Source organism: Takifugu flavidus, chromosome 20 (assembly GCF_003711565.1).
Source record: "Takifugu flavidus isolate HTHZ2018 chromosome 20, ASM371156v2, whole genome shotgun sequence".
Taxonomy (NCBI): Eukaryota; Metazoa; Chordata; class Actinopteri; order Tetraodontiformes; family Tetraodontidae; genus Takifugu; species Takifugu flavidus.
The window spans coordinates 2343920-2371457 of NC_079539.1; the positions used below are offsets into that span (position 1 = coordinate 2343920).

General features: G+C 43.7%; 1 protein-coding gene across 1 annotated transcript in view; it reads right to left on the reverse strand.

The window, feature by feature from the left end:
- Positions 1-857: 857 nt before the first annotated feature.
- Positions 858-27538, reverse strand: part of grk3 (G protein-coupled receptor kinase 3) — a 35720-nt gene continuing 9039 nt past the window's right edge. Inside the window, exons 2-21 of the mRNA XM_057018968.1 lie at positions 27203-27279; positions 18770-18843; positions 18497-18598; positions 17786-17860; positions 16959-17020; positions 16823-16874; positions 16218-16309; positions 16036-16135; positions 15584-15662; positions 14994-15124; positions 13464-13558; positions 13106-13213; positions 11022-11088; positions 7632-7732; positions 7313-7379; positions 6884-6979; positions 5718-5880; positions 5501-5637; positions 4581-4694; positions 858-4504 (exon numbers count right to left, since the gene is read on the reverse strand). Coding sequence (XP_056874948.1) covers positions 4343-4504; positions 4581-4694; positions 5501-5637; positions 5718-5880; positions 6884-6979; positions 7313-7379; positions 7632-7732; positions 11022-11088; positions 13106-13213; positions 13464-13558; positions 14994-15124; positions 15584-15662; positions 16036-16135; positions 16218-16309; positions 16823-16874; positions 16959-17020; positions 17786-17860; positions 18497-18598; positions 18770-18843; positions 27203-27279 — 1954 coding nt within the window. The 3' untranslated portion in view covers positions 858-4342. The remainder of the gene's footprint in view (positions 4505-4580; positions 4695-5500; positions 5638-5717; positions 5881-6883; positions 6980-7312; positions 7380-7631; positions 7733-11021; positions 11089-13105; positions 13214-13463; positions 13559-14993; positions 15125-15583; positions 15663-16035; positions 16136-16217; positions 16310-16822; positions 16875-16958; positions 17021-17785; positions 17861-18496; positions 18599-18769; positions 18844-27202; positions 27280-27538) is intronic.

Consider the following 27538-nt stretch of genomic DNA (forward strand, 5'->3'; position numbering starts at 1 on the left):
GTGTTCGGATCTGCTGTGACGGACAGCTCCAGCTGAGGGTTCGGGGGGTGAGGAGGAGGAGCCTCCTGGTTTCTAGGAGGAAGAATCTGCACAGTAATGCCAGAAGCTGCGGCTGTTCACGGTAATAACAATGTGTAATTATCCATCAAGATGTAAACAATTGCCCCGGTGGATAAACATGAGCTTCAACATCAGCCTGTCGTTAATATCGAACTTCGGGAATCTTTTCTTTTCCCATACGTCAGTCGTTAAGATGGCCTACAAAACCCTGTGGGTTCAATTACACATTTGGACCCCTAAAACACACAAACTACTGTATGACTGATAAAAGGCTTCAAATGTTTACCTAATGACCTCCGTTCACAAAGCGAGTCACCTTCACAAATGCACCATTTTAGATTTAGATTGAGAAAACTGGCAACGCCCGACATTTTGAAACCAAAAATGGAGTTTTCTTGATCTGGCCCAGTTTGTATGTGATTCCACGTGTTGGTCCAGAACAATCCTTTACTTTCACATATCGTGCCGTCGGCATGGCGACGCTTTACTGCTCAACTCCAACTTTAAGATGTCTGACCTCCGTCCGTGCCAGGATCAGCCTGAGCCACGGGCCTGTTGTTTTCGGGTTGTCAGTCCGATTCTCTGGGACGCGATAACCTGAAACCGCTTTGAGGCAGTTTTTCCATGAGTGACCAATTTGACAGGACGAACCGCAACAATCTTAGAGGTCAAAGGTCACTGACACAGACACCTCCTGAGCAGGAGACCTTAAAATTGCTTTCAGGGATTTTCAGTGATTATTGCTACTAAAATTTAATGCAAACAAGTAAAACGCCGAAAAGAACCACGTCACATAATCAACACGGAAAAAGGATTTTTATTCATGAACTGTTTTACAAGCAGTCCAACAAGCAACTTTCTACCTGTTTCAAAGAAAAAAAAATCATTGAAATAAAATAATTTTAATAATCATTGAATAATATTATCAATTGTATATCAGTATTATCATAACCTTAATGGCAACAATAACCCAAAAGCCAGTAGTATCTGTATTTGTCTGCGGCATATGAAAGAAAAAAAAATCCAATGGGTGTAAACTGAAGGATTTTCAACAGCAAGCTCTCCACCGAGGGCTCGTCCACGTGGTGGGGAGACGCGGCGAGCCGCGCCTCACGCGCAATAAATATGAAAGAGCAAAGAGTCCTGTATTCAAACAAAAATAATCATCTGGAACTCGCAGGTACAATATCTAAAGTCTTTATGTGCAAGATTTGAGCTGAAGTCTTCACCACAAACAATTATACTCACATCAAAATCCCCGACCTGCCCCCGAACAGTTTCATTTTGTTTTCTACATTAAACTTTTAAATAAACCTAGAGCATTTTTGTCATTTCATATACACATATATTTATATAGAATTTGAGTTATTTCCTATATGCCTTCCTTTTTCAATTGTGTCGACCGTGTTTGAGCAGATAAATCTGTGCGTGGAGGAGGGAGGGGGGAAAAAAGCCTGCTGCATGAACATACGGGGCAAACGTGGAATGTAAGCTTGCACATTGGACATTTTAGAGAGAAGAGCCGGGTGGTGTCGCTGAGTCTCTATGGCAACGTGGCGGATAAAGCAGATGCGCTCTGCATCCACACGCCTTCTCTGGAGATAAGGAAAGTTTGGTCACAGTTTTGTACCCACAGAACGCCGCCGCAACCGCCGCGGAGCGCGTTTGGGCCGGGGCCGGGTGCCACGCGCGCGCTCGCCGGGATTCTGGTTTGGCTGTTTCTGCAGCGACGTGGGGACACAGATCTGAAAAGTCGGCTTCCCGTCGGTGCCACTTGATCAGCAACAGTTATTTGGCACATTTAACATGGATTAAGTAACACATTGGGCTAAAAAGGTGCAACGACGTACATCTCAACGAAAACAATAAAAACCATTTTGGTTTACAAAAATAAAAGACACCTTTAAAGGTGACGACGTTTCTCTATAAGATCTCTCCCCCTGACTGTTAAAGGCTACAAAGGAAAAAAAAAGAAAGCAAGAAAGTGATCACACAGCACCACCCCCCCAAATCAACCCTTTTTCTACTTTAGGTCTCACATCACAGCTCTGGAAATGCTCGGACGTCACAGATGAGGACACTAATGCATAAACAAGAAAAACCCTGAAATTAATGAATGGATTTAACCGTGCTCCTCCGCTCTAAGGTGTGATTTTAATTAGAAACAAAAGACAAATCAGAACGTAAACCTGAAAGGAAATTCCACCCTGAAACACTTTTATGGGCGATAAACTGGTCTCGTGCTGTGCAGTCGGTGCATCGGAGCCGGGAGAGTGCAGCTATGAGGTTTCGCTGCGACGCTACTTAGATGAGGCATTTTCATTAAACGCAAAGAAAACATGCGGGCAGAAATAAACTGAAATGCTTTCGCAAAGCCCTTTTAGCGTCTCTGTACTGTAAGCAAGCCTCTCTCTGCAGCGTCTCCTTTGAATCCAGGCAGAGCAACACCGGGATGTCCCATCATCACCCTGCAGCGGCTGTTGAGATAGCCGTGAAGCTAGGGAGGGAAAATGCAGCGTCAGAGCGTACGTCGCATAACAGTTCACATGTGCCACGAACAACATTTGTAAATGATGGAATAACACGGTAATAAATGTGATCATTCCCCGTTCTGGGTGAACGTTGAACAGCTTTGATTGGTGTTGCTGCTCAAGGTTCTCAGCCTCGGTAGTCCTCCTACAGACAGAGGGTCAGTTCGCGGGCTAACGCCGGCACCGGCAGCGCACTCGCTGTTGCCTTCATCCTAGATAATCCCGTTCCACCGTTAATTCCACACCCCCTTCTGGTAACCCAAGCGAACCATTTAATGTGGACGCGCAGCTTGATTAACAGCTTACGACGTTAAACAGTTTTGTAAGCGATGGTTCCGTTCATGGCATTTCAGGGTGGATTTTTTCCCCCCTCTTAATTAGCTTTAGCTCTTCATGTCTCCTCCAAAAATTCCAAAAGCTGTGACCCCAAGGTGTGTTTTTCTTACACAGGCACCCACCCCAAGTTTATGTACAACATCGGAGCCCAACATTTTGGCCCGTTGGGAGGGTCTTGTCCCTCGCAAACGGACACGGCCCAGCTGAGGTAACGCAGCGCCGTGAAAATGGTCAGACCCCGGACCGACCCCACCGACCTGCCCTCCGATCCCCACCCCTCTTCTCCTTCCCTACAAAGCCAGGACAGATTTACAGACAGAGAAGTTCCTGATGATGCAGACACTAAAACACTGGGGATGCACAGCCAAAGAGGCGCTCATATATACACTCACTTCTTCAGCCCCTCCCTTGTCGCATGCTATAGTTACACTGTTGTCCCCGGTTACCGATCATTAGGTAAACCAGCCTTTATGGTTTCCGTAGCGACCAACTGCTGTTTTTCAGCCAATGGAATCTCAGTCTCTATGGTAACTGGGCGTACAAGAGCCAGTCTGTAAAAGTCAGTGGTTCCTGCACTTCCTGTTTTCTGCATTGGAATGATCAGCCTCCCCCCCTCCATCGCCGCCACTCACAGTCACCCTCATCCTTCGTGTCCAGGGAGCAGCATGTGCCGTCGAGCAGGTCCTTCTGGGTCTCGTGTGAGTCAAGTCAATGTTAATGTTGGCACTTGATGCACTTCAGGAGAACGGGGAGGAATGGTTGAGGAGAGTGATGAGGAGATCTCCAAAATACGAGCACGCTCTCTTCTGCATCTTCTCAGGTAGGTGGAGACAGACATTAAGTCCTTTGGCTGACTGTCTCTCAGCTAGCCGGAGCATTTGGTCCCATGCTGGGGCTGAAAGTGGGCCCAATAAACAACAAAACAAACAAGGGAGAGGACCCTTCAGATTCACCTGATTTCAAAAATAGAGTGAGGCAGCAGGAGGAAAAATAAGAGAGAGAAAGAAGAGGAAGAGTACAGACAAAATTAAAAGGACAAGACGGGACAGGAGAGGACCGGGCGTCAGTCCTCGTCACATTCATGCAGAGGTTCTTCACATGCCAAGTCCTCCTGAATGTTTCTCTTCCTGTCCCTCCCTGTTAACTGGCAAGGTCCCATGGCAGACAAAACTAGATCGTGCTTATGACTGGTCATAGGGTCAAATGAGTGTGTGTGTGTGTGTGTGTGTGTGTTGAGTTGGTAAGAAGCTGGTGGGCATTGTCCGTGTACACACATTGAGGCGCTGTGGGTGGCAGTAAGAAGGTGTCAGGGGCCAATAGTCCTGAAGCTGATGAGAAAGGGTAAAGTGAGATGCAGAGTGTGTGTATTTGTGTATAATGGCGTGTTAAGTGTGTACTGATACATATGTGTGTATTCACAGGCCATTGCTATTGCGGTGTGTGAGGGGAGGTTTGGAGAGCTCCACCACTCCGGCACGACCTTTCCCGATGACTTTTGGGGCGCGGCGCAACAGTTTCTGGGCTTCTGTGAACGCCTCAGTCAGCTCTTTTTTCCACTGCACAAACTCCGGGTCACTCTGCAGAAAGAAAACACAACCTTTAAGAGATGAGCTGTAGTCCGGAGGGGAAATGGGGGCCACCTGATGGTTCTACCTCACACTGCAGCACGAACTGCTTCCCGCCTTTGATACGCAGCAGGATGCATTTCTTGTCTTTAATCTGCGTCTCTTCCACAGTAACGATTTGCTCCATCGTCAGCAGGTTTTGCTGTGAATGACATCGATCAAAAATAAGTCAAAAGCAAACTCAATCCTCAGACCGCTGCGTCACAGTTGACCTCTGGATTCCAGCAGATCAAACTAACACTGTCTTTTGGTCCAGAGCAGCAGCAGTTATGACACTGTACCTAAGTGAACTTGAGGTTTAATCTAGGTTGGAGTTTCACATCTCTTTACACGATACTGTGGGTGGTTTTTCTTGTCACGCTACATGATTATAGTTTTTCCTAAGGGGATTTCAAAGCCAGAGAATAAATACAACTTGATATCCAGGCCAGTCAATATTTGACAATTTAGTTTAAAGCAAATGAATAAAAATCTAACTCAACAACAGAAGTTGACGACTGGTTGCTATTAAACCTGTATTTTGCCAGTCAGGAGATAAAACTGTTGCAGTCGTGGGTTATGTTTCCCAAATTTCACTGTGTTTTTTTTATAAAATCATGAATAACTTGGTGACCTCGGGGAACTCTTGTAACAAAAAATGATAGAGTTCATTAACTATGAGCGCAGTTGCTCATGAAGAGGAACGTGTAGATGGAATAGGCAACACTAAAGTCCAAAGCAGGGAGGTACTCTATAGCTCTAAACACTTGAGCAAAGCGAGGGCTCTGAGGATGCAGCGGGGACCTGGAGTTCACACTCACCCCTTCTTTGTGCTTTTTAAAATGATTTAGCCACTTTTCCATCAGTGAGTTGTCAGGACAGACAGACAGACAGACACCCACTCTTTATCATGGACAGACGTGAGCGGAAAACGTGCAGAGGTGTGTGTGTGCAGGGAGGTCGGCTCACCCGTGACTCGCCCTCCCCCCTCCATTCCACACGATTGGGGAAGAGATAGAAGTAGCGACGCTGCCACTGAGTCAAAAAGGGGTTCCCGAGCTTCAGCATGTAGCCGTGCATTATACAGTCCTTCCCCAGGGCGTAGTCTGCACCCGGACACACACAGGTTTGACAGAACATCAGTGGATGAGCTAACCATTCTCCCTCACAGCCCAACTCTCTTTACCCTCCTCGTGGCCGAGCTGTTTGTTCTTCGCCCTCTTGCGAGCCTCGTTCTTGTCCGTGTCCAAGTTTACGGCCTCGTAGACGGTCTCTGCCACCTCCTGCTGCCAGCGCTCCGATATGACCAGAGGAAAGTTCTTGTACAGCTCCTGGTCGCTGTCTAACAACTAGACAGAGAAATGGTGCTGGTGTTACCACCTCTGACAACAAAATACCAAATGAATGTGACAAGGTCGACGTACAGGTTTCTATTTTAACATCCATTAGTCAGTACGTTTACATGCACGGTTTAATCTAGCTATGCTCACAATTTGACCTTGGAATCTAGTCGAAAATTGGTCCTTGTCCCAGTTCACATGCAAGGGAGAAAAGCAAAAAACTGCCGAGAGCACGTCCTCCTCAACACTAGGTGGCGATGTGCATCTTTACAGCAGGTTGGAACAACTGACTTTCTAATGGAACTAACACATGTAGACTTTTTTCTACACAGACAACATGCACACTATCTCTCATTGCCTTCACCTTCAGGATTGGGCATGAAAGTAATAGAAAATGATTACCGGTATCTATTACGATTATTATCTATTACTGCGTCTGTATTGGTGAGGATATCTGCAGAATCCTGCGCCCATAATGACAAAATAACAGAGTGAATATTCATGGGGGGCGGCTGCAGCCACACGCTCTCCTTGTGCAGCTCCAATCTCACGGAACGCTGCAACACTTCTCCATTTTGATAAATGCTCCTGTGATAATGAGGAGCACCATCTGGGGGAAGTAATCCAAAGCTTTTTTTCTCAGCACCGAGTGTCAAAGGGCCGTTGCTGCAGCCACATTAATGTTAATGAAGGAAGAATCTAATGTTCCAAGAGAACAATGAAAACAGTGTAGCTTTAAATGCCTTCATTATCCCACCTCTGTTTCCTATTCTTCAGTTAGAGAAGCAACTTTCCTGCACTTCAAACACAAATTACAAAGCTGCCCTCAAAGGGCTCCAATATCAGTAATAAGCCATAAAATGTTTTTACATAGGCCATTGTCTCTGATTTATCCTGTATTGGTTACATTTTACAGAAGAACCTTAGAAATAAACCAACAGATGTGAATGAATTTTTGGAGACTATGCAGCCATCATTCATGGTGTAAAGTGCTGGTTGTTATCAACCTTACCTTGATGCCTTTGGTGTCCTCTTCATCAAAAGAGCCTATGTCAAACGCATCGGCAGCGTTCACTTCACCTCTGGGAGGTATTAAAGGAGGAGAGTACTGCAGATGTGGGGGAGGAAGAACACATGTGGTTTTCAGAAGGGCAGTGACAGGGTAGAAGAATGGGAGGCTTGCAGCAACAGGAACTCTGCTGGATTTGTGCAGTTCTGTGTTTAAAATTAATCAATTAAACACTCGCTATACATCCCAGCTTCACGTCAATGCGCTTTAGTTCCATTGCTGTGGTTTATTTCAACTTTAAGTTTTGTATTAAAACTCAACATTTGTTTCATGTTAATCATAACAAGACTTCTGATCTATAAATAAAGAGTACATATGGGCCTATAACAATCATAAACACTGTAAAGCAAAAGAGGAACAATGAACACTTACCTTCTGGAGGTAAACCTGCTGCCAGTCTATCCCTTTGAAGAACTGATGTTCCTTTACCTCTGAGGCTCTGCAACAGACACACAAGTGAAGAATTACCAATGGTGTTGTTTCTACGTGCGTCCGCTAGATGGCAGTGTTCGATGCATTACATCCATTTGACAAGCGGTCGCAGCTTTAGTGACACAAATGACGTGCACGAAGGGATCCAGCCCGAATCATAAACTAATGAGGACAACTGCAAAAACGCACCTGATAATTTTTTGTGCAAATGTGATTATTAAATATGTGAGAGATAGAACTTGTGGGGTGTGTACTGTACCCTTGGCCCTGGCAGCCAAGCCTCTTGGAAACATCTCTCTGCAGCAGCCCCTCCAGCAGATCTTTCAGCTCTGCAGTGAAGGAGTCTGGCAGCTCCACGTTCTGCAGGGGTTGAAGAGGGGGCAGGCAAAAGGAGGAGGGCAGAGAAAGGACTGTTTAAGAACATGACAGCCTTGACATCTTCACTGAAACGTCTTTAAACAAGTTTCACACCATATTCTACCTTTTACCTCCAACACCACTCCTAATAATCCTTGGCAGTCTTCTCAGGGGTTGTTTCAAAAAGAAAGTAAAGTGATGAACATTAAGGCTTTTTTCTTTTATGTATATGTTTGATACTGTGCAGCCCAAACAGAAACCCCACTCTTATCACGAGACCTCAGATATTACATCATTGTTTATAATACAAGTGTGTCTACCTTTAAACCCCTTTTAACCCCTTTACATTTAAGCCAGAAAATACATTCTGCACAGCAAAGTCAAGGAAAACTACACTTCACACTGTTTCACTCACTTGCATCACATTCTGGCACAAAGTAAATAAAATATTCATTTATCTGTCTCTGATAATGTAGCTCTGTTGCAAAGTTCTTTAAGGCAACAGCAGCGATCTGAGATGTTTATGACGGAGCCCAAAGACTGAAGTCAGGGAATAAATTCTCTGTTCAACAAGAGTAAAGCTACTTAAAAGTGCTTGATTTAAATTAAGGTTGATCTTTCCCTGACCATTAAACTGACTGTTTAATGAGCTATATAAAGTGTCCCGAAGAACCGACCAGCGTGTCCTGTTTGTGTTCGGGGTGTGTGGTTAAGAGTAAATATCGTTGGACTGCCAGTTACGTGTCCCAGAAAATTTATGAAACGGGCAAAAAAACTGAACAGCCACGAGCCACTGGTTGGGAGAGGGTTACGAGGTTAAAGGCCCGGCGTTTGGTTGAGTAAGATGTGAAGAGGGTGCAGCAGAAGGACTTTGGTATGGAGCGTAGAACAGGTTGCAGCGGTGAGTAAATAAAAGCTGCAGCTTCTCAAGTTTGCTGTTCCCAGAGGGCCCCAGAATTAATGTCTCTCTGACATGCAAAAATTCCACCTCTGAATCCTGTCTGGAAACTTAAGCTAGTAGAACATTTGTTTACAACATCTTTGAAATGAATCCCATAGGTTCACCTTTTTTTCCCCCTCACAGAATTTTTTTTTTTTTTACAGCGCTAGAATTTTTCCAACTGCTTCTATTTCTTTTTTTACATGGAATATAGACTTTTGATAAGAGTTACTGGAAATATTTGGACCAGCAGCTATGACTGGAACCTGCAAATATCCTGATGCCTGGTAGAGGTAGATTTCAGGGTTTTAACACACAAAGATGTTGCAAAACTCCTCACAAACTATTCGCTAAAAATCAATAAGGCCTAAAAAAAAATACTGTTACTCAAGTGTGTCAATATTTTCAGAGCAACGGTGCTTTTTTTGACCTCAGAGAGCCTCCAAACGGCGCTTGATTGATGCAAGCCCTTGCGTGGCATGACAATGAACTTTTCTTTTTGTTGATGGTGCTACGTTCTGGCAGCAGCTCCATGGAGATGCTGCCGAAGGCAGACAGAGGGCCATCTACTGGGATCGGCCCCATTCCTCCTCTCAACCTCTTCCCGTCTTCCCAACCTTCCCTCCACTGTCTGCTCTCATCGTATTTATGTAATGAGATCATTCATCATGTTTAATAAACAGAAAGACATATAGAGCTGTATTTTTAGCCTGTTCTGGGCGGAATCTGCAGCCTCCCCCCCTTTATCTGTCTCTCACTCTCATACATATACACGCCCCCCAGACATGGATTAAAGGGATAAACCAGATTAAGTGGCTGGATTAAAATCCTAATCTGGATTTGCTGTGATATAAAAGATCAGACTTTCTCTGTTCTGAGGTCCTGCTTGGCCAAATACCACCCACACCCCCCACACCCCATTTCTAATGGAACACAGACGTCTGGACGAGTTCGGCCATGACGGACAACCGCTTCTGCACGGTGATGAGCAGCACGGCCGTGGTGAACCCCCCCCCCCCCCCCCCCCCCACCACCCCCCTGACTTGTAAATTTGTCCGTGCCGAGGTCAGCGCATGAATATGAGGGGAAAATAGGTGGGAGAGTGCAGTTATGTCACTGGGTGGGCTCAATAGGCACTATTCATAATGTGTTTGCTGAATGTGACCTATGACATTCGGAGGTCCAGCCGTGTATCCTTCTAACACACAATTACAGACAACACACCACATTCATAACCCTCACTGATCCTTCAGATGGTACTGAGGCCGAAACATGGCCAGACAGTCCATCAGAACAAAAACTCACAAAAAAACCTGATTAATCCAAGTTTGAACTATAGGAACGGTCGAAATATATACGTATTTTCATACTCAATTTAAATTACGTTTGAAAGGCCAGTCTCCAAAGGCCTGCTGCTCGGGTGTTAAATCTTTTAAGTGAAACGCCCAGTGAAAGAATCCAGAATGAGGGATTTTAAAGAAATAGTTACCCTGTTTTACTGTAATGTTAACTAATTAGCGCTTTTTACACTGCAGGATCCAAGAATTCTCCTGCTCTAAGTTCTGAACTTCTTTATGTGACAGTAGGAATCATATATTAGTGATGCATCCAGCCTTTTCCATCAGGGAAAGAGATGTGAACTGGTGCGAGTCATCTGTTTTTACTTGTGATTTACATACCAGGAACATTTATGAGGGAAACCGGTTCTTGTGAGGGGCACCCAGGTGGTCAGATCCAGTAAATGTTATGGTAACATTACAGTTTAATGACATATGTGTTAAACTGAGGTTTCAGATGTGCTGAGGAAAAAGTCTGTGTCTGAGCAGAAAAAAAACAAATGTTGAAGCAAGTAGTACCAAGACCCAAAACCCATTTTAAAGGTGGATTCAGAATTTAATTAAAAATACACAGGCTTTAATGCCTTGTTAACTTCTGCTTGTGTGTGTTTTGCCTGGACCAAAGAGCCCCGACTCCTTGGGTAAACCTGTACTTGATTACGCCGAAGAGGTGGCTCTGCTGTAATTTCAGTGAACCGTCACTAAACTGCTGTCATGCCATCCCATAAAATGAGTCAATCCAATTCTTGTAGTGTTCACACACATTTTAATATGCAAAGGGATATAAACATCTGTGTGCATTTGGTATTACTGTAATGTAAACACAGACCAAACCCATGTGTTCAGGCTTATGCAAAGATTCATATAACCTGTGTAGTTTATAGTGTGTGTACAAAGCCTGCTTGTAAGATGTGTACGACGCGTGTGTGTGTGTGTGTGTGGGTGTGTGTGTGCGCGCCTCGTCAGTACAATGCCGCCTTCTAGGAAATGTGCCGTGTGTGTGGACGTGTCTTACCATGGTAAGCGTCATGCGGTCAATCTCATGTTTGTCTTTGGTCTTGTGCTGTCTGAAAGGGCTGTGCCTAAACAGAGAGGGGGGGTGAGAGATTACTGAGAGAAAAAGACGGGGGGGTGAGATAGATGAGGTGAGCTGAGGGAGGCTGGGGGGTGAGCGGAGAGGAATAAATCAGATGCTCCCAGGCGGCTCACACCTTCCAAACCCACACACGCTTTAAAGTGTAAGATTAGACTTGACGCGAGTCCATAAATATTACAGCACCATAAATTAAGAAATATTAATTTAAATTGACCTAGATCACGCTCCGTCTGCTGAGCCCACCAGTATGTTTAAGTGCTTAGAGTTGGAATTACAATAAAAACATGATATATTATGAAGACTTTTACTTTTTTAACTCATCAAAGGAGAAATATGTGATTATAAGTTAAGTATGCAGTTCAAAAGCATCAGCGGTCCAAAAGGTGATCTAATAGTAATAAACACTTGATAATACAGTCAGGTAGATTTAACCACTTTCCTTTCCTGAGTTTATCTGAAATAATGAGGATTTAGGCCACTTATATCTCAACATGGGGTGTGGTTAGCACAGTTACCTCATCGTAGGAATGTTCTGAGCTCGATCTAGAGAGCCTAAACTGCCCCTGATGTGAGTGTGTGTTCATGGTGTGTGTTCTAGGATGGACTGGTGACCCGTCTGGGGTGTATTCTTGCCTTCCACCCTTTGACTGCTGAGATGTACTTCAGTGACCATTTATACATTAGCTAGAACACATCAAAACCATTCCTTAATATGGAAAAGGAGTGTATATACACAGGAGAGTTTTTTTCCACATAAAAGAACATTTTTGGCCTTTACAACTTACAAATTAGACCCCCAGTTGTGATGCAATAGTTTTCTAAAAGATGGACTATGAGAAACCAGTAGGAATGCTACTTTACTCTTATACAGATGCTCTGGAAACATTTATCGAGTCTATTTGAGTTTGCAATTTTACTGATTTCTCACAATTACTTAGAAAATTTTAAGACTGAACAGTTTGATAAGTAATGGAAAACACTTCAAATTCACATGTGGGCTTGAGGTAGTATTTCCATTATGGAAAGCTGAAAATGTTCCCTTAAGAACATGTCAGTGTGGGAACAAGTGCAGCTTTGTGAAGCAACATGGCAACAGAAAGTGGATTCTAGGAAAGAAAACTGAAAAGGCTGGTTGAAAGGCTCTCCCACCCTGAAACAAATGAAGAAGCGACACATCCTTCAATTTCTGCAAACGTATGAGTGTTTTCTGACGGTTCTTTTTATCCCGTCTAGTGGCCGGAGGGTTCAACTGGTGCAAAATGCCAAACAAATGTCAGATTTAACAAAACTTTTAATTGGGGATCAAGAAGAAATTAATTTAAAGGGTCTTTCTGCTATGTGACATTTTGGAATTTCAAATGTAACCTATGCAGCAACGCGTCTTGTGAAAGTGACCTCAGGGTGATGAAATCACCTAAATATTGTGCCATAGCATCGAGATGGAAATGAATTATTGCTATAAATTCCTCTTGCTAAACATAAAACATGTGTCCTACTCAAATTCCACTTTGTAACTTAGTTTCACTCCTCACTTCAGACTTCAAATAAGAAACTAGAAAATAATTTCAACTCAATAAAGCCCTTTTTTGGAAACTCTGGATCTTATTCTTTTACATCTACGACTTTTCTTAAATCTTTACGGTTATTGATAAGAAGTGCAACTCCTTCTGTGGGGCAAAAAGCTTTAGAATTTATCCATCTCTAAAGGCACTTTTTTAACAAGCCAACAGTCTTCATCTTCAGAGGAAGGAAGCATCACAGGCATCCTGATCTACTTTAGCTGATTTCTGACCGACTGGCTCCAGACCTCTGGCATTTACACACTGCACATCAAAACACACGCAGCCACGCAGGTGAGATCAAACATGCACCACAGATGGTGAGAGGAACGACTCAAGGGGGGGGGTACTCTGAGAGGCTGGAGAGCTATGAAAGCAGACAGGAAGCTGGGACATGGCAGGAATGGCGAGCGATGATAAGGAGAGAGAGGATGGTGTAGTTACCCCCGCAGGAGTTTGAAGAGCATGCAGCCTAAGGAGAACCAGTCGGCGCTGCTGTCATACGCGGTGCCCTTCTGGAGGACTTCTGGAGCCATGTAACCATGAGTGCCCCTGCAACACACAACATGCACATTAAACACAACTCCTGTCTAACAGCAGTCATATTTAGAGTGCAGGATGAGAGGAGGTACACCATCCGTGGCTCCACACCACCTAAACAGTCACAAAGCTGCTTTTGAAATAGTTCTTCCCATAATACCTCGCACTGCCCCAACATACTAAGATTACAGTTTCACATGGCTATAAATCTTTCTATGAAACCATCTACAAGGGGAAAATAAGCCTTGACCCAAGCACTTACACACTGGCGTGAGGTTTCTTCTTGGAAAAATCACAGGCGAGGCCAAGGTCTGAGATACGAACGTGGCCGTGCTCATCCAACAGGATATTAGCTGGCTGTGGAGCAGAGAGGAGGATTGAGAGGGTGATGCCGATGACGGGGAAATCAGAAGAGATAACATCACAAGTGTAGGAAACACTGTTGGAGTCCTCACTAATTCACTACTTAAGCTACAATTTCCGCACGCCTGGAGAAAGATCTGAGTAGCTACAGAAAATAAAAAGGAAGCTCCGTGTCCTGGTTATCCTTTTTCGGCTGTCTGGCAAAACGAGTTGCTCACCGACACACAGCCCGTAAGTATCTGCATTGTCCTTCGCTGTTTATTGAGGTCTTAAAACTGTCCCCTGTCGTCCAACAAAATAGGTCTATTATTATGGCAACCAGTCCAAACAGGGGAATTGGAGGAAAACCAGGACAGTGGAACACAAATGGCTGGTTATAGCCCATCAATGAAATCTATAGAGGTGTGCAGGTGCTTCACTGAACAGGAGAAATCAATGCTCCGTTTCAGATCTGTGTCACATCCTGTTTCCTACAGGTGAATTTCCTACTCGTGAATGTTCCCTCACCACACCTCCTAACCAACTTTCACATTCAAATTTTAAATACAGATCATGAACAATAATAAATTTGTTTGTTTTTTTTTTTAAAATTGGACTTCCCAAAAGAATTGAAATCCCACCGATTCCTAAAGAAGACTAAATAGTTATACACATCACACAAAAGGGGGCATTTCTGTAAAATCCCAATGAATTAGCTCAAGCCACAGCATCGCAATAACAAGATATGTAACTAGACCAGTTTATTGTATGGAAATCATTTAACCAATAACAATGTCTGACGGCTCTTTATTCCATATTGTGTTGTTTCCACTGATTAAGCTATTGTGTATCTAAACAGAAAAATACTTTTTAAATCCCACATGAACCTCATGTTTTTCCTGAACTCTGATATTTAAAAACCTGACTTGGCAATTTCATTTAGCACTGAAGTCACTATTTTACATACACATACAGTATCTATTGTTTTTACATGACAGTTTTTATACATGAAATCTTTGATGTTCCAACACAGCTACATATGGGTTTCATGTCAGAAATAAAATCAAAATGCTAAAGCTGACAACGTAGGCTACAATAAATAACAACGTAGACACAGGTAGGTCAACTTCTCAAGATACAATTCAGCACTGTGGGTTTCATTTCATTAAGTTGATGCAAAACATGGTTAAATGCATGCTAATGTTGCAGAATATGTAAATATCTCTCTGTTTGCTAACAATTTTCATGTTTAAAGAAGAGCATCGGGGATAAGGGTTGAGTCTGAGCAAACCATGGAGACTTAGTTCAAGATAATGAAGGAAGACATGGGCTGAACCAACATTGTGGCCCATCGGTGTGCACCGGTATGTACCAGAACAGCAGAAAATAACACATGGCATCCATTAAGTTGCTATCGATCGCTGAACTTGTCAAATTCAATCTACTGTACCTTGAGGTCCCTATAAACAACGAAGCGGTTGTGCATATGCTCCAGACCCAGGATGATTTCAGCAGCATAGAAGCGCATTTCTTTCTCACTGAAGACTCCATGTTGAGAGAGATGGTAGTGCAGGTCACCCCCTGAACACAAAGGCACATACAACATTTTAATCAACAGTCATGGGAATAAAAAGTGATGCGGCCGACAGGCTATCTGTCGGCACATTTATTGAGTGGCTGTGAAACAACAGCTTGAAAGGGCACGCTGTATAATAACTGTATTGAGTATTGCTAAATGGTGACTCAAGAGTGTGAGGGACTGGGAGCACTAAGTATAGCCTTAGATGACACTCAGACAACTGCTGCTTGAGGCTGATCTTGAAGGAGGGATAATGCTGAGAGACATTAAGAGAGTTAAAAAAAAAGGGATGACTGTCATCCTAAAGCGTCACTGCTGAGGTCAAAATCCCATCTCCTCTTGATTCTGTTAGGCATGACCCAACCAGTCGTCAACAAGCTGCCTAATCCAATCGGTGTTCCTCACGATGACTGACTGGGACTCCAGGTTAACCTGAGCAGGTGGGGCACAGGTCGCCTCACCGTTCATGAGGTCCAGGATGAAGCAGAGCTTGTCAGGAGTGTGGAAGGCATAGGTCATACACACGATGAAGGGGCAGTCCTGCAGAGAGGAAGAGAAGAGGTTAGAGCAGCGTGGCTTCTCTTTTCTCCTCCTTAGTGGAGGTCTACTATTTTGCTCTCCACATGAATCCAACGTATTTCATTGATCCTGCTTAAACATTACGTAGAAATGTTATAGTATGTCTAAGAAATATGCAGATTATCTCCAGGGTTTTATGTTAATCTCACATTTCCTGACAATTACTGCATCAATGCTCATTATCAACTTGGCTTGTTAATGAATAACAGCCTACTTAAAAATTATCTTAAGTCAATTTTAATTTGGTACCGCTTCCTCCCGTCGTATTTGCAATTTGGCTGAGTCGAAGCTCAGCAATGGCTGATCAAAGACGCTGCTGCTGTGTGCAACTCACCCCGGTGCTGACTAATGACAGCATGATTCTTTCATTGAGCGCTAGAGTCTCTCCCTGCTTCATCTTGATCCTCTTCTTGTCCAAACACTTCATGGCATACCTGACATTCACACAGCAGAGATTAGGCACTGAAGGTCGCAGCATGACTGTGGCCTTTACAGCTCTCCTTCTCTCCTCCTTACATCTTTCCTGTGTCAGCCTTCCTGCAACCGTACACTTCGCCAAAGCCGCCCCTGCCGATGATCCGGTGCACACTGAAGTCATTCATAGTCAGCTGGGGGACGACAAAGGCGCGAGAGGACATTAATAAAACTCAATAAAAGTGACTTCCCATCCCAACCAAAACTCTTATGGTTAGAAACTGTTAAAGGGATTCAGAACCAAATCTATTTGAACCACAGCCAAGTGAGTTATTTTCACTGTGGTACCAGTGGCAAGCTAACCTTATTAGCAACCTCTGGGGGAGTACAAAAAGGTGCAACGCTGAAGAAGATGTGCATGTGAAATGTGTTTCATTGTAAACTAAACTAGCTGGACTTTAATATTTTTATCAAGGCTGACTCGCTGAAAGTCTGGTTGTATTGCTGAGGGGGGCTAGAAAGTGAGAGATGTGAAACAAAGGCCCTGAAATGAGAGGCAGGAGTGCCTCCAGCTGCTCCTAAAATGATAGACTTCTTTAATATCCCTGTTTTGTGCTGCACATCATCCAATGCTCTGCCGCAGTGTTCCCTGAGCACTCTCAGTGGAAACACACATTTGCCTGTGGACAATAAAAACATGTACTCACATGGATGTTAAGCTCCACATTCTTCCATTGGCAGAAACGAGTAAATTTGTCACTGGGGGGGAAAAGATTGGGATTTAGTAATACGTTTGCAAACTGTTCAACTCAGTCCTCCCACCCTCCGACTCCCCTGTCTCACCTCTCGATGAACTTCTGGAAGATCTTCCCTCTCAAGCTGTCACAGATCTCCACTATGTATGGCTGCAAAGGGACAGACACATAAACAGCAGATCAAGCCAAGGATTTTTATTCTCAAAAACAATGTGATTTGGGAGCTGATGTGAATATGTCCTTTGTGCATGAATTGGATGATTGAATTAGAGGCTATTACAGGCACTAAGTTTTCCTAGGGTTCAGCCTTGTTAAAGCGTCTGCTGCTGTTTAATTCTCTGCTGATGGAGCAAAATCACCTCAGAGTTGCCCATTTGTGTCCTTACATGTGGACGGGCGAGCTCTGTGCCACTATTTTCCAGCTGGATAGTAAAGTTGAGCAACACCGGGCGCTCACAAAGTGGAAAAACTGACAGGTTGATGTAATGTGTGTAAGTCACTGGGGACTAACTTCACATCTAGAATAAGTGCCGTGCTGTAGTCTAAAAGAGGAAATTGTTAATTAGATTTACTGAGCTGAAAGAAAACAACTGTTGTTCCTCCTTTCGCTGCAGTTTTATTTTTATGAACGCTCTGCGTTGAGCACAAAGATAGGAACTATGTGACGAAATCTAATGTTGATAGAGCTCCATACATAAAAAGACAAGACCTAGAAGAGTCCACTATTTTTGCGCCGTCAGAAAATTTAAGACTTTTAAGTGCGCTTTATTGCAAAAATATGGGAGACGTGTTCCTAAAATGAGACCAAACTGATAATTCAAGTTTGTCATGACCAAAAATATTGTGATTTTTTGCCGACAACTGGCAAGATTAAAAGAAAATACATAAACATGTGCCTTTTAAATGGCCTCTTACCTGGAAAAGAGTTGGGGGAACTTGTTTCTTCGCTAGGTGACTCTGCACATGGTCCACTGCCTTTTTAGAAAAAGACTGTAACAAAGAGAAGGAAATACACAGGAGAGTCATAAAAGAAAATGCAGGGCTACCAGTAGTTTCAGTTTTCTGTACAGAGGTATGTCCCCCAGTGGAACATGAGCGGGACCATTTCGCTGCTTTGAGACCACTGCAGGTGAGAATACCAGTTTGATAACTTCCTCCCTTCGGATGGCAGTGAGCATCAACTTTGTTCGACATCTTAAATTGCTGCCTAGCATGGGGACAAAAGCTGCACTGTGACGTGTTGTTTGTCGAGACCCATTCCAGGCAGTCATGACCAGTAAAAGCCAGACTGCTATTTTAGTTTGGCCGATGTTTGCCTAATTCTTTAACAAATACATCAGTTTTAATCCAAGTAGAACGTCTTATACCTATGCAGTATAATTAATGACAAGAGTAAAGCAGCAATCATGGTCAATAATACAGAGGGTAAAACATTCCTTATTTCTCTGTGAAGTCCCTTGAGATAAAATCTAGTGATTGGCAGGGACTCAAACAAGATGGGTAATATTTGATGGTTAAAATAGTCAGATGTGGCTCTACTTCTCTCACTGAGTCATGTTAGATACCCGTGAAGGCTGTGGATTAATGAGATTACACTCAATCTTAAATTTGAAGCGGCGTCCTCACATGTGAACAGGACAGCAGCTCCTTCATGATGTACACGTCGTAAATCTGTCGGCTGCGGCTCAACCTCTCCTCTTCTGAGTCCAGCTTCTCGTAGTCCTTAATCTGAAACAGAAAAACAGTCCGAGGGGTCAGGTTAAAGCTGCGGGAAGACGTTGCAAAGTGCTTCCCCTTCAGGGCTAAATCTGAATAAGCGGGATTATGCCCCTAATCTCTCATCCTTTCCAATGATAACATCTAATCCCACTCAACTCACACAGGACATCCAAGACTTACTTCTTCGTAGAACTTGAGCTGTGGTACGGCCTCGTCAATCTCATTCATACAATAGTCTTTGAAAAGCAGGAAACCTAAAGAACAGAGACCCCACAAGGACATATTGGTAAAGTAATTTGTTGCCATTCATATGTTAATAAGCAAAACGTATTAAATACGAAGGTTAGCATGATATCAAATGTATTTTTCTTGATCTCATGATATCAAAACTACACATAATGGAATATTACACGAGGAAAGGCTGGGGAGATAAAAATCCACATCTCCTTGCAGAGAGACAATACTCGGCTGTTGCCATGGTTATTGCCTCCACAGCTACGGGCTGTGTTGCCCACCAGGAGGCCAGCCCGATGCGCTGAGGTGGCCCCCTGGTGTCTGCAGTATTATCACAGGGCAGGACGGTGTCAGGTGGTGTGGTTAAAACAAAGAACCAGGAAGGGGTGTGTGGCGTGTGTTGGTGAAGCCGTGTGCTCGGTGTACTACTCTGGGTGGCTTTACCTGCTTAACATCAGGTATTAGCAAAAATAGCTAACGAGATCTCAGCTCTGGTCACAGTAACCTTCACGGCAGTGAAAGAAGCAGGGAGGGAGGTGATGGATGATGTGTTTCAACACCTACTTTATCAGAACTACATAATAGCAGACTGTATCACAATACAAGAGAGTCGTGGTTATCCAAAACAGACCAGGGATTTTGCTGCAACTACCGTATTTCACTGTGAAGAAAGGCATTCAATAGAAACCTGTTACGCAAATAAAAACACAAATAAGCTTGTGTGCACGGTGGTTTGTGAATTTAGATTGTTGCTGTTGTTATTGAATTGAAAAGCAGCACCGCCAGAATGTCTTTATGTTCGGAATTCAGGATTGTGGAATGAATGGCAAGAAAAGAAGGCGCAGATGATATAAAAGACCAATATAAGGTTTAAAATGTAAGGCTTTGGCAGATGTGCCCTTGATTCAGTTTATGGCAAACTGGCAGCGGTTTTAGACCTCCCACCTATCATCTATTCTCACTTCTTCCCCCGGGTTTATCTCTCCTCCAGACATGATGCATCATTTCCCCTCCGCTCCATCGCTGACACTGAGGCGCAGACAAATAAATGTGCTCACATGGATCCACACATGCTGTATGTACACAGGCGGGCGTACAGGGCATCCTTGTTTGCAGAGAGGGTGCTGCTGACAACCACCCCGACCAAAGGCACACACGGGTTTTCGACAGCAGCGCCTCAGCATGCGAGGGGAGGTCTTGGGAGCAGTGAGCAGGCAGGAAGGACGATGGCGCTTACATCACCAACGCTCCAGGATTAACCTTAATCGTTGAACACTTCAACGCCGCCCGGCTAATTCGACAAATGGCCTCTTCCAGAAAAGACGAGACGCGCGTGTGTACGCAAAGGCACGCACGCACACACATGCACACACCGAAATCAAACCAGAGTTGAGTTCTTTTTGAGCGTTGTCTCATTAGCAAGATGACGTGATCGGTCCAAAAATAGTAAACACACTTGTTCCATCGGCTGTATCTGCCATCTTCCGCTCACACACACACACACACACCCGTCGTCATTGCCTGTGTGGGGGGGCTGGAGGGGCAACATTAAACAGAAAAAAATATGGTTGATCCAACCAAGTGGAAAAAATGTCAGCTTCAATCCAGGTAAATCCTTCAAAGGTGGATGTTGATATAAAGAAAAGCATCAAGCCGAAATTACAATAACACCCATTTCCTGTGAAATCTGACTGTTTCAATCAAGCATGAGGTGACTGTCTGAGCCAGCTCCTTCAAAATGGAGAGGAATTATAAATATTCACATTTGTGGATGATTTTGTCATTTTACTGGCACATTTACTCCATTTCAAGTAGGATACATGTAAGCGAGGACAACGGGACAATAGGTGTCGGGTGTTTTTGCTTTACCAAGATTTGAAGGGCTCTATTTCATCAGGTCATCATGGCAACAAACACATGCCAAAGTAAACACCTTGCATAGCCGACATCATTTAATCTCTTAAATGCCAACCAAAATGAATTTCAAACTCTCCTCATCCAATTATACTATATGCTACACGGCCAAACCAAAAATGAGAATTCTCAAGGGAAATACAAGAGGATAAAGAGAGTTTTCACCTTTTCTCAGGTGTTTGCACGGACTCCTGTTTGCTTCCATCAATGTTATCTTTCAGGAAGTTCAAGTTTTTGTTGTTGTTCCATTCACTCACGTCATTTTCTTGTATCAATATGCTTAGTCAATATTAAGCCGAGAAAAAAAAAAATACTTTACCAAATAAGCACGCGGGGCTTGAGACATTTGTGCTAGCTTTGGCTTTAATGGAGACATTCTGAGGAACAATAGGGCACTGGGAGAGTGGAGTTCTACTGTCGGGCTTGCATTGTTGCGCCAACGGTGAGGAAAAGGTTTGACCGAGGAGCAAATCCATTTTAAAGACAAGAGTTTCTCCTCTTCTTTCCTGCTAAAGGGTCATGTGAGACTGGGGATGACTGTTGCATTATACATATACTGACCTTTACTGGGGAAAGGGAGGAAAGCCAACACTGAGCCAGGTGTGTGTGTGTGTGTGTGTGCGCGTGTGCGCGTGCGTGCGTGTGCGTGTGTGTATATGGCAAATATTCAAGTACACCAGGATTAGCAAACAATGCTAAGTATTCTCCCAGTTTTGCTGTTGGCTTCGTCGCTGCTGTTGAGTGAACAGCCATGACAATTAGCCCCAACAATAATGATGACATCCGTTACCCAAAATGTTTCCAACTCCTACAAAATGCAATATTAGCATGACATCATTTACTGTTAGAGGATAGGGTGCAATTATAGCTCTCCTCATTTGATTGATCAAACAAGATTACAGAACATTTGTAAGACTCACTGAACAACTTCCAAGTTTTGGGCGAATTTGTGGTACCTTCTTGCAATTCTGTGCCAACAGGTATTAATTACTAAGGTGTGTTCTGGTAAAAAAAGCAGGATAACATTTTGATAACAGGTAATGAAACGTGTCAGGTGGATTTATTACACGCATCTAGTCTCTAGTGCATGACTGAGATAATATTAGCTGACCCAGCGGAGAACTATCATTAAAATGGCTGTTTTTGAGAATAATGGACCCTCCCAGCTTCTTGAATTGTGATGTTATTTACGAAGAATAACTGACAAAAGCCTTTTCTATCCAAGCTGGAGTGAGACTTTCATGCTTTTGGCTGTCATCACCACAGGACTGTTTGCAAAGCATAAAACAAATTACAGAGCGGATGTCTTGTCCTGGAACAACTCACTGTTTGGAAAGCCGGCTGCCTTGGATATGCTAACCAAGAGTGCAGTCCTTGACCTTTAAATACACTTACATTCACGATCGTAATACAAGCATCCGACATCAAACCGTGGACATCTCTACACTTCCTACGAGCTTTGAAAGATGATCATTCCCCCAAAGATGTGCATTATAATTTATACCATTGAGGACTATGAACACAGGAACATGAGAGCTCAAAGGCCTGCAGACAAACCTTATATGTATATATACTGTATATATGTGTGTGAATAAAAATATATAATTACTGGCTGATCAAAATGAACATTGAAATTAGGACAAGATTTTTTATGTTTGCAGACAGGAGAAACTGCACGATAATGCCATACCCTGTTTTATATTGAACGAGTATCAGTTTTTCCTGGTGGTGGAATTCTGGGTAATGTAGTCATACAGCATGATGCTAATTTTGGAAAAGAAGAAAGAAGAAACAAAGGAGAATTTCATGGAGGAAATGAGGGCCATTGGTCAGTTCTGACATGTTTATAAAAACAGGGGACATGTGTATATGGTAGAGTGGTGAAGGCACCTCTAACTCCCTCCCTTCTCCTTTTTCTATATACGGGAATGTACATTTAGTTGTGTGATGCTTTCGTTTCTTAGAAACGATTTGAACATCACACATATTCTAATCTCCTGATGTGGTTTCACCACCAGACTTGACACACTACAAAAGTGAGATCAACATCATCGGGCCGGGGTTTTTGCCCATTGGACTCCATCTACTGCCGCTCTTGGAATTTTCCTCCGCCGTACACATTTTAGTCCCTAGTATATGCTACCGTGTACTATTTTTAGTACCAGATGGGCTGAGGTTCCTAGCAAGTAGTAGCAATGCGTTGCCAGACAACCAAACAGAAGGCCTGTGACACAGACTTAAAGGTTTAGTGTGTGTTTCACGCCGCTCAATACATGTCCTCAACTCACTCCTTTCGGAGAGTTTTGGGAATCCTCTTGTGGCTGCTGCGGCCTAAAATTGTATCACCCCACCCCCCAAACTGCAGTCATCCAAGTATTTCTCATCCCCATGTTCAGTTATGATGACCATGATGATAATTATAATATTGCGTTATGTAATAACTCAAGGAATTTACTATGATAAACACGCTAGCAGCAAGTTTTAAACGCTACAATTCGTTGCTAGGTCCCTGAAGCGAATACTACAATCTCCATATTCAAAGTTTTATTACCTCGCTACCTTCAGCTTCTTAATGCGGCATTACCTAAAATGTTTTATAGACTTGAATTGCAAATACAAGGCTGAGGAAAACAGAACCTCTAAGAGATTATGGCGTTCGTGGTCCCGGGCTTTTCAAAGCACCTGAGTTCCTGTCCAAAATGATCAATCCAATCAATGGTTTTCCTTTTAGCATGCCAGCTAAATGTTCAGAATGAATCAATATGAGCACAGTTTCAAAGGAATTCACAATGGCCGCATGTCGCCGCTACTGAAGGCGCTGTTGATGTTGTCGACTTGTATATTTAAGACAAAATGTCCTTTATGCTATAGTGGCTGAATGGTGCCGCTTTGTTCGTTGTTCTTGATAACAGAACAACAGGAAGGAAGTCTCAAGTCTAATTCAATTGATGGAAAGGGTATTTTATAGGTATAAAGTGGATTTTTTCTTCACTTTTTAACTCCAACTGACAGAGGTCAGAGCTGAAACAAAGACAGTGTGAATCATGTGAATGAATAAAGAATAAAGGCGCTGTGAGGAGGGCTGGAGGCATGGAGGGTCTGTTGACATATGTGTCTTGGCCTCTAGGAGTAATGTTGCATTCTGGGAAAATAAGATGAGACCTGGCCATTTTCTTTTATTGTCACCATCGTCTCTGTTTCCTCTCTGCCGGTTCTCGACACCCATTTTATTCCTCCTTTAATCAATTTCATTTCTCCCCATTGACAAGCAAATGCTGCAGTTCTTGCCAGGTTGCCAGGGAAACCACAGTTGCTAGGCAACACACAACTCTCCATCATCCATTCCAGAAGTCTGACAGATGAAGAACGGGAATGCCAAGGCAAGAGTGAGAAAAAAAAATGAGAACGGGGAGGGGGAGCACCAGAGACAAAGGGAGAGTAAAAAATGGCTGAACAGAAAGCCCAGGGGTGGAGGTGACCCAGGGGAGGCGAGACCCGAATCATCCTCAGGACATTTGGATCTCACTCCAAGATGAACCCCTGTGATCTGCTCCAGCACCTCTTGCCGTGCTCACAAACGGTGACTTCATATGTTAAGCGATTCCCCTTGGGCCAGTTTTATATGCTGCTTCAGCGGAGCCCCACCATAAAGTTCTGACCTGTCTGTTGGCTGGTATTTTTACTGGCTGGTTCATATTTTGTCGGTACAGAAAATTGTACATCTGATTTCAGATCGCTTTACCAAATTACGTGGAGTATCGGTTTCTACACCGTTCCTCAGTTCCTGCATTATTTGTGTCTAATGGGGGATTAATCATAATCCAATGACACGCTGTAGCATGAAGCATGAATTCCATACATACTGTACAGGTGACTGAATTACTGACAGGCTCCCAGCGCACAAAAGTGCACACAAAAGTACTCCAGGTGAAGTAGCGTCCACTGTGTTTGGCTATATTTATACAGAATGTCCATTACATAATGGTCCTGCCGACCCCGATTTCGGGTGGCTCCATCCAGTCAGAATGAGACACCCACAGAGGAGAGACTATCTCACCGGTGCAAATACTGGGATGTTCGACGGCGTTAAGAGGCGTTCACCTGCTCTCACTTTTACAGGACTCTGGTAACGTAACTGTGGGAAAAGGTCGGGAGATTCTGCACCGAGGCTTTGGAGAGAACCAAAGAACCAAACCGGTTCCTAAATGTTAAAATGTCACATCTCTATTTGGCAGAAACTTAACATCATGTTAATGTATGTGAAACTGCTGTAAATGTGACACTTTGGCGAGTTAACACTGCCCGTCTAACCTTGAGCACAAACATCCCAGAAGCGCCAGCGCATCCTCATGACCTTGGTTGTCATGGCAGTGGAATGGAAAAAAATAGCTTGTTGAGATCAAGGACAAAACGGGTTTTGCGGAACTAGAATCAAAAGCAAAAGCAGCGTCCTGCTTTTGCGATCAAGTAGATAAAATAACTTTCTCCCATAATGTGCAAAAGGGAACTTAACCAGCTTAAAGCTACAATCATAATACAATCTCAAAGGGGAGCTCAGGTGACCTTTAGGCGCCCCATAAGGGATCGCGTCCTTGGCTGCACATGGTTATTTGGTTATTTTCAATGAGCATCGAAGGAATTCACTATGTTGGGCTGTAAAGGGGGAAAAATAGGAAAATGTTGCTGGTAAATACGTGGAGAACTAGTGCAGTATGGGTGGTGACACATGTAATCAACAGGGAGTTGCTCCATTTGGTCTCATGGGCAGAACCCACACCGACTGGACTGGCAACAAGTGTTTACTGGGAAACTAATGAGCGCTGAGAGCTAATGGCCAGTAGCGACGGGCTTGCACGTAGAAACAACAGTCTGACAGATGAGAAGTGGGACCAGGTGCAGAGTTTGAGCAAAAATAGCGTGTGCAAAGTTGTGAGTGTTACAATATTTAAGTTCTAGTTCTGCTGCTTCGTAAGGCCCATTTACAGTTTGCAAGTCTTTGATTGGCCAGTCTGACTGGTCCCTCTTGGAGAGGCTTTTAAAGTGTGGAAATTGGTTTGAAACATGCAGAAAAACCAAAGAGGTCAATCCTGTGTGATCAAGATGGTTCGCAAGAGGCTGACATTTTTAGCAACAACCCAAAAGATATTTTGGTTTACCACAAGATAAAACAACAACCTTCCCATTTTGGAGCGAGCCAATACTTTCCCTTTAGAAAACCATGGCTTCCAACGCGCTAATCTTTTCACATCAAAATGAAACCTGGGTGAAAAGAAACACATAACATGACGCCTGGCTGAATATTATTGGATGGATGGATGCCATGGCTTTAAAACAGAGATGAAGTCATGATACTGAGCAGAGATCGCGGAAAAGGCAGACAGAAGAGGATCTGAAAACAAAGAAAAGGAGGCAGGGAGAATTAACACAGTCACTTTTCACGAGGGAGCAGAGACCTAGAACAGTAAGTAAACCTAGCTGAAGCCTGCAGGGCAGCTGTGGTCCCCTGGTGCACCACAACTACTGGCGCACTGCCTGTCAGCTCAGAAAGGAAACACTCAGTGGAGCCAGTACAGAGACACTGCTACCGGCTGAAGGGCAGGAGGAAGCAGAAAACACAAGCCTCTGCAGTGAGCTATCGCCCTGACAACAGTGATGTTGTCCTTCATGATGGGGGCCAATACCGCCACTGGGTTTTTTGGAATTATTTGCAAAAAAAAAACAAAAAACCATGAGATATGCATATGCGTTGGTGGTATGGCTACACGTCAATATCTGTAGCTCTGTAAGATCTGTGGGGGCAACGATTAGGGAGAGGCAGCCACAACAGGATCAATACTGACACCGAGACCCTGCCAAAAGATGTGATGGGTTTGCCTTTCATTTACAATGGACGGCCACTGCAGCGCCATTCAGAAATCATGTTCAACTGGCAGCACGTGCACGCCAAGGCCCTTTTCTATAGGACGAAAAGCAACGTGCTCTCTAACTAATTCTAATATTCCGTTATTATGGCCTGTTCACCAGGCAGGCAGCTATAAGGATGCACATCAGTAGATGTTAAAAGTCGTCATTTAAATTATGTATATGACCGATGTTGATATTATGATAACGCAAACAGTTTCAATACAGATCATTAAAAAATAATAAGCAATGCAATTAGATCAGGTTTCACAAGAAACGATTAGAAAATGAAGACAACAGCGTTGCTTTTAGTGCCTTAAATAGAGCGGGCATGCAAAAGAGTCTTTAAATATTTAAAGTAAATGTACTACTGGCTTTTTTTCCCCCTTTGTTTTTATAAAATTTCTGTTTGGATGGAGAGCAAAGGAGAAACGTCTTATCATCGGTTTCATTCTGCCAGCAGATGAGTGTTTTTTCCTGTCACCCAGAGAAATGCAACGCATGACTGGTAATTGTACTGCTGAGTGGAAATGGCTTTCTTGGAGGTATAATGTTCAAACTTACCAATTTTCTGGTTGAAGATTTTGTCAAATGTCAGTTCGTCTCTCTCTTCCAAGTATTTCTGCATCACACTGCGAATGCTGCGAACATGAAGGGAGGGGAGGGTGAGAAAAAGAGAATTGGATTAATTCGCACCGTCGTTATCAGATCACTGAGGCGGATACGGCGTGAACCAACGCTCAAAGATTATGTTTCAATCCTCCCTCGGCTCCTGTTTGTTATCCCGGCCTTGGTTTGGGCCTCTCCTTGCCACCTGTCCCCAAGCAGTCAAACTGCAGGGAGGGCAAAGCTGGAGGAGGCTGCAGTGGAGCCAGGAGAGAAACATGCCTCCCTGGGAAC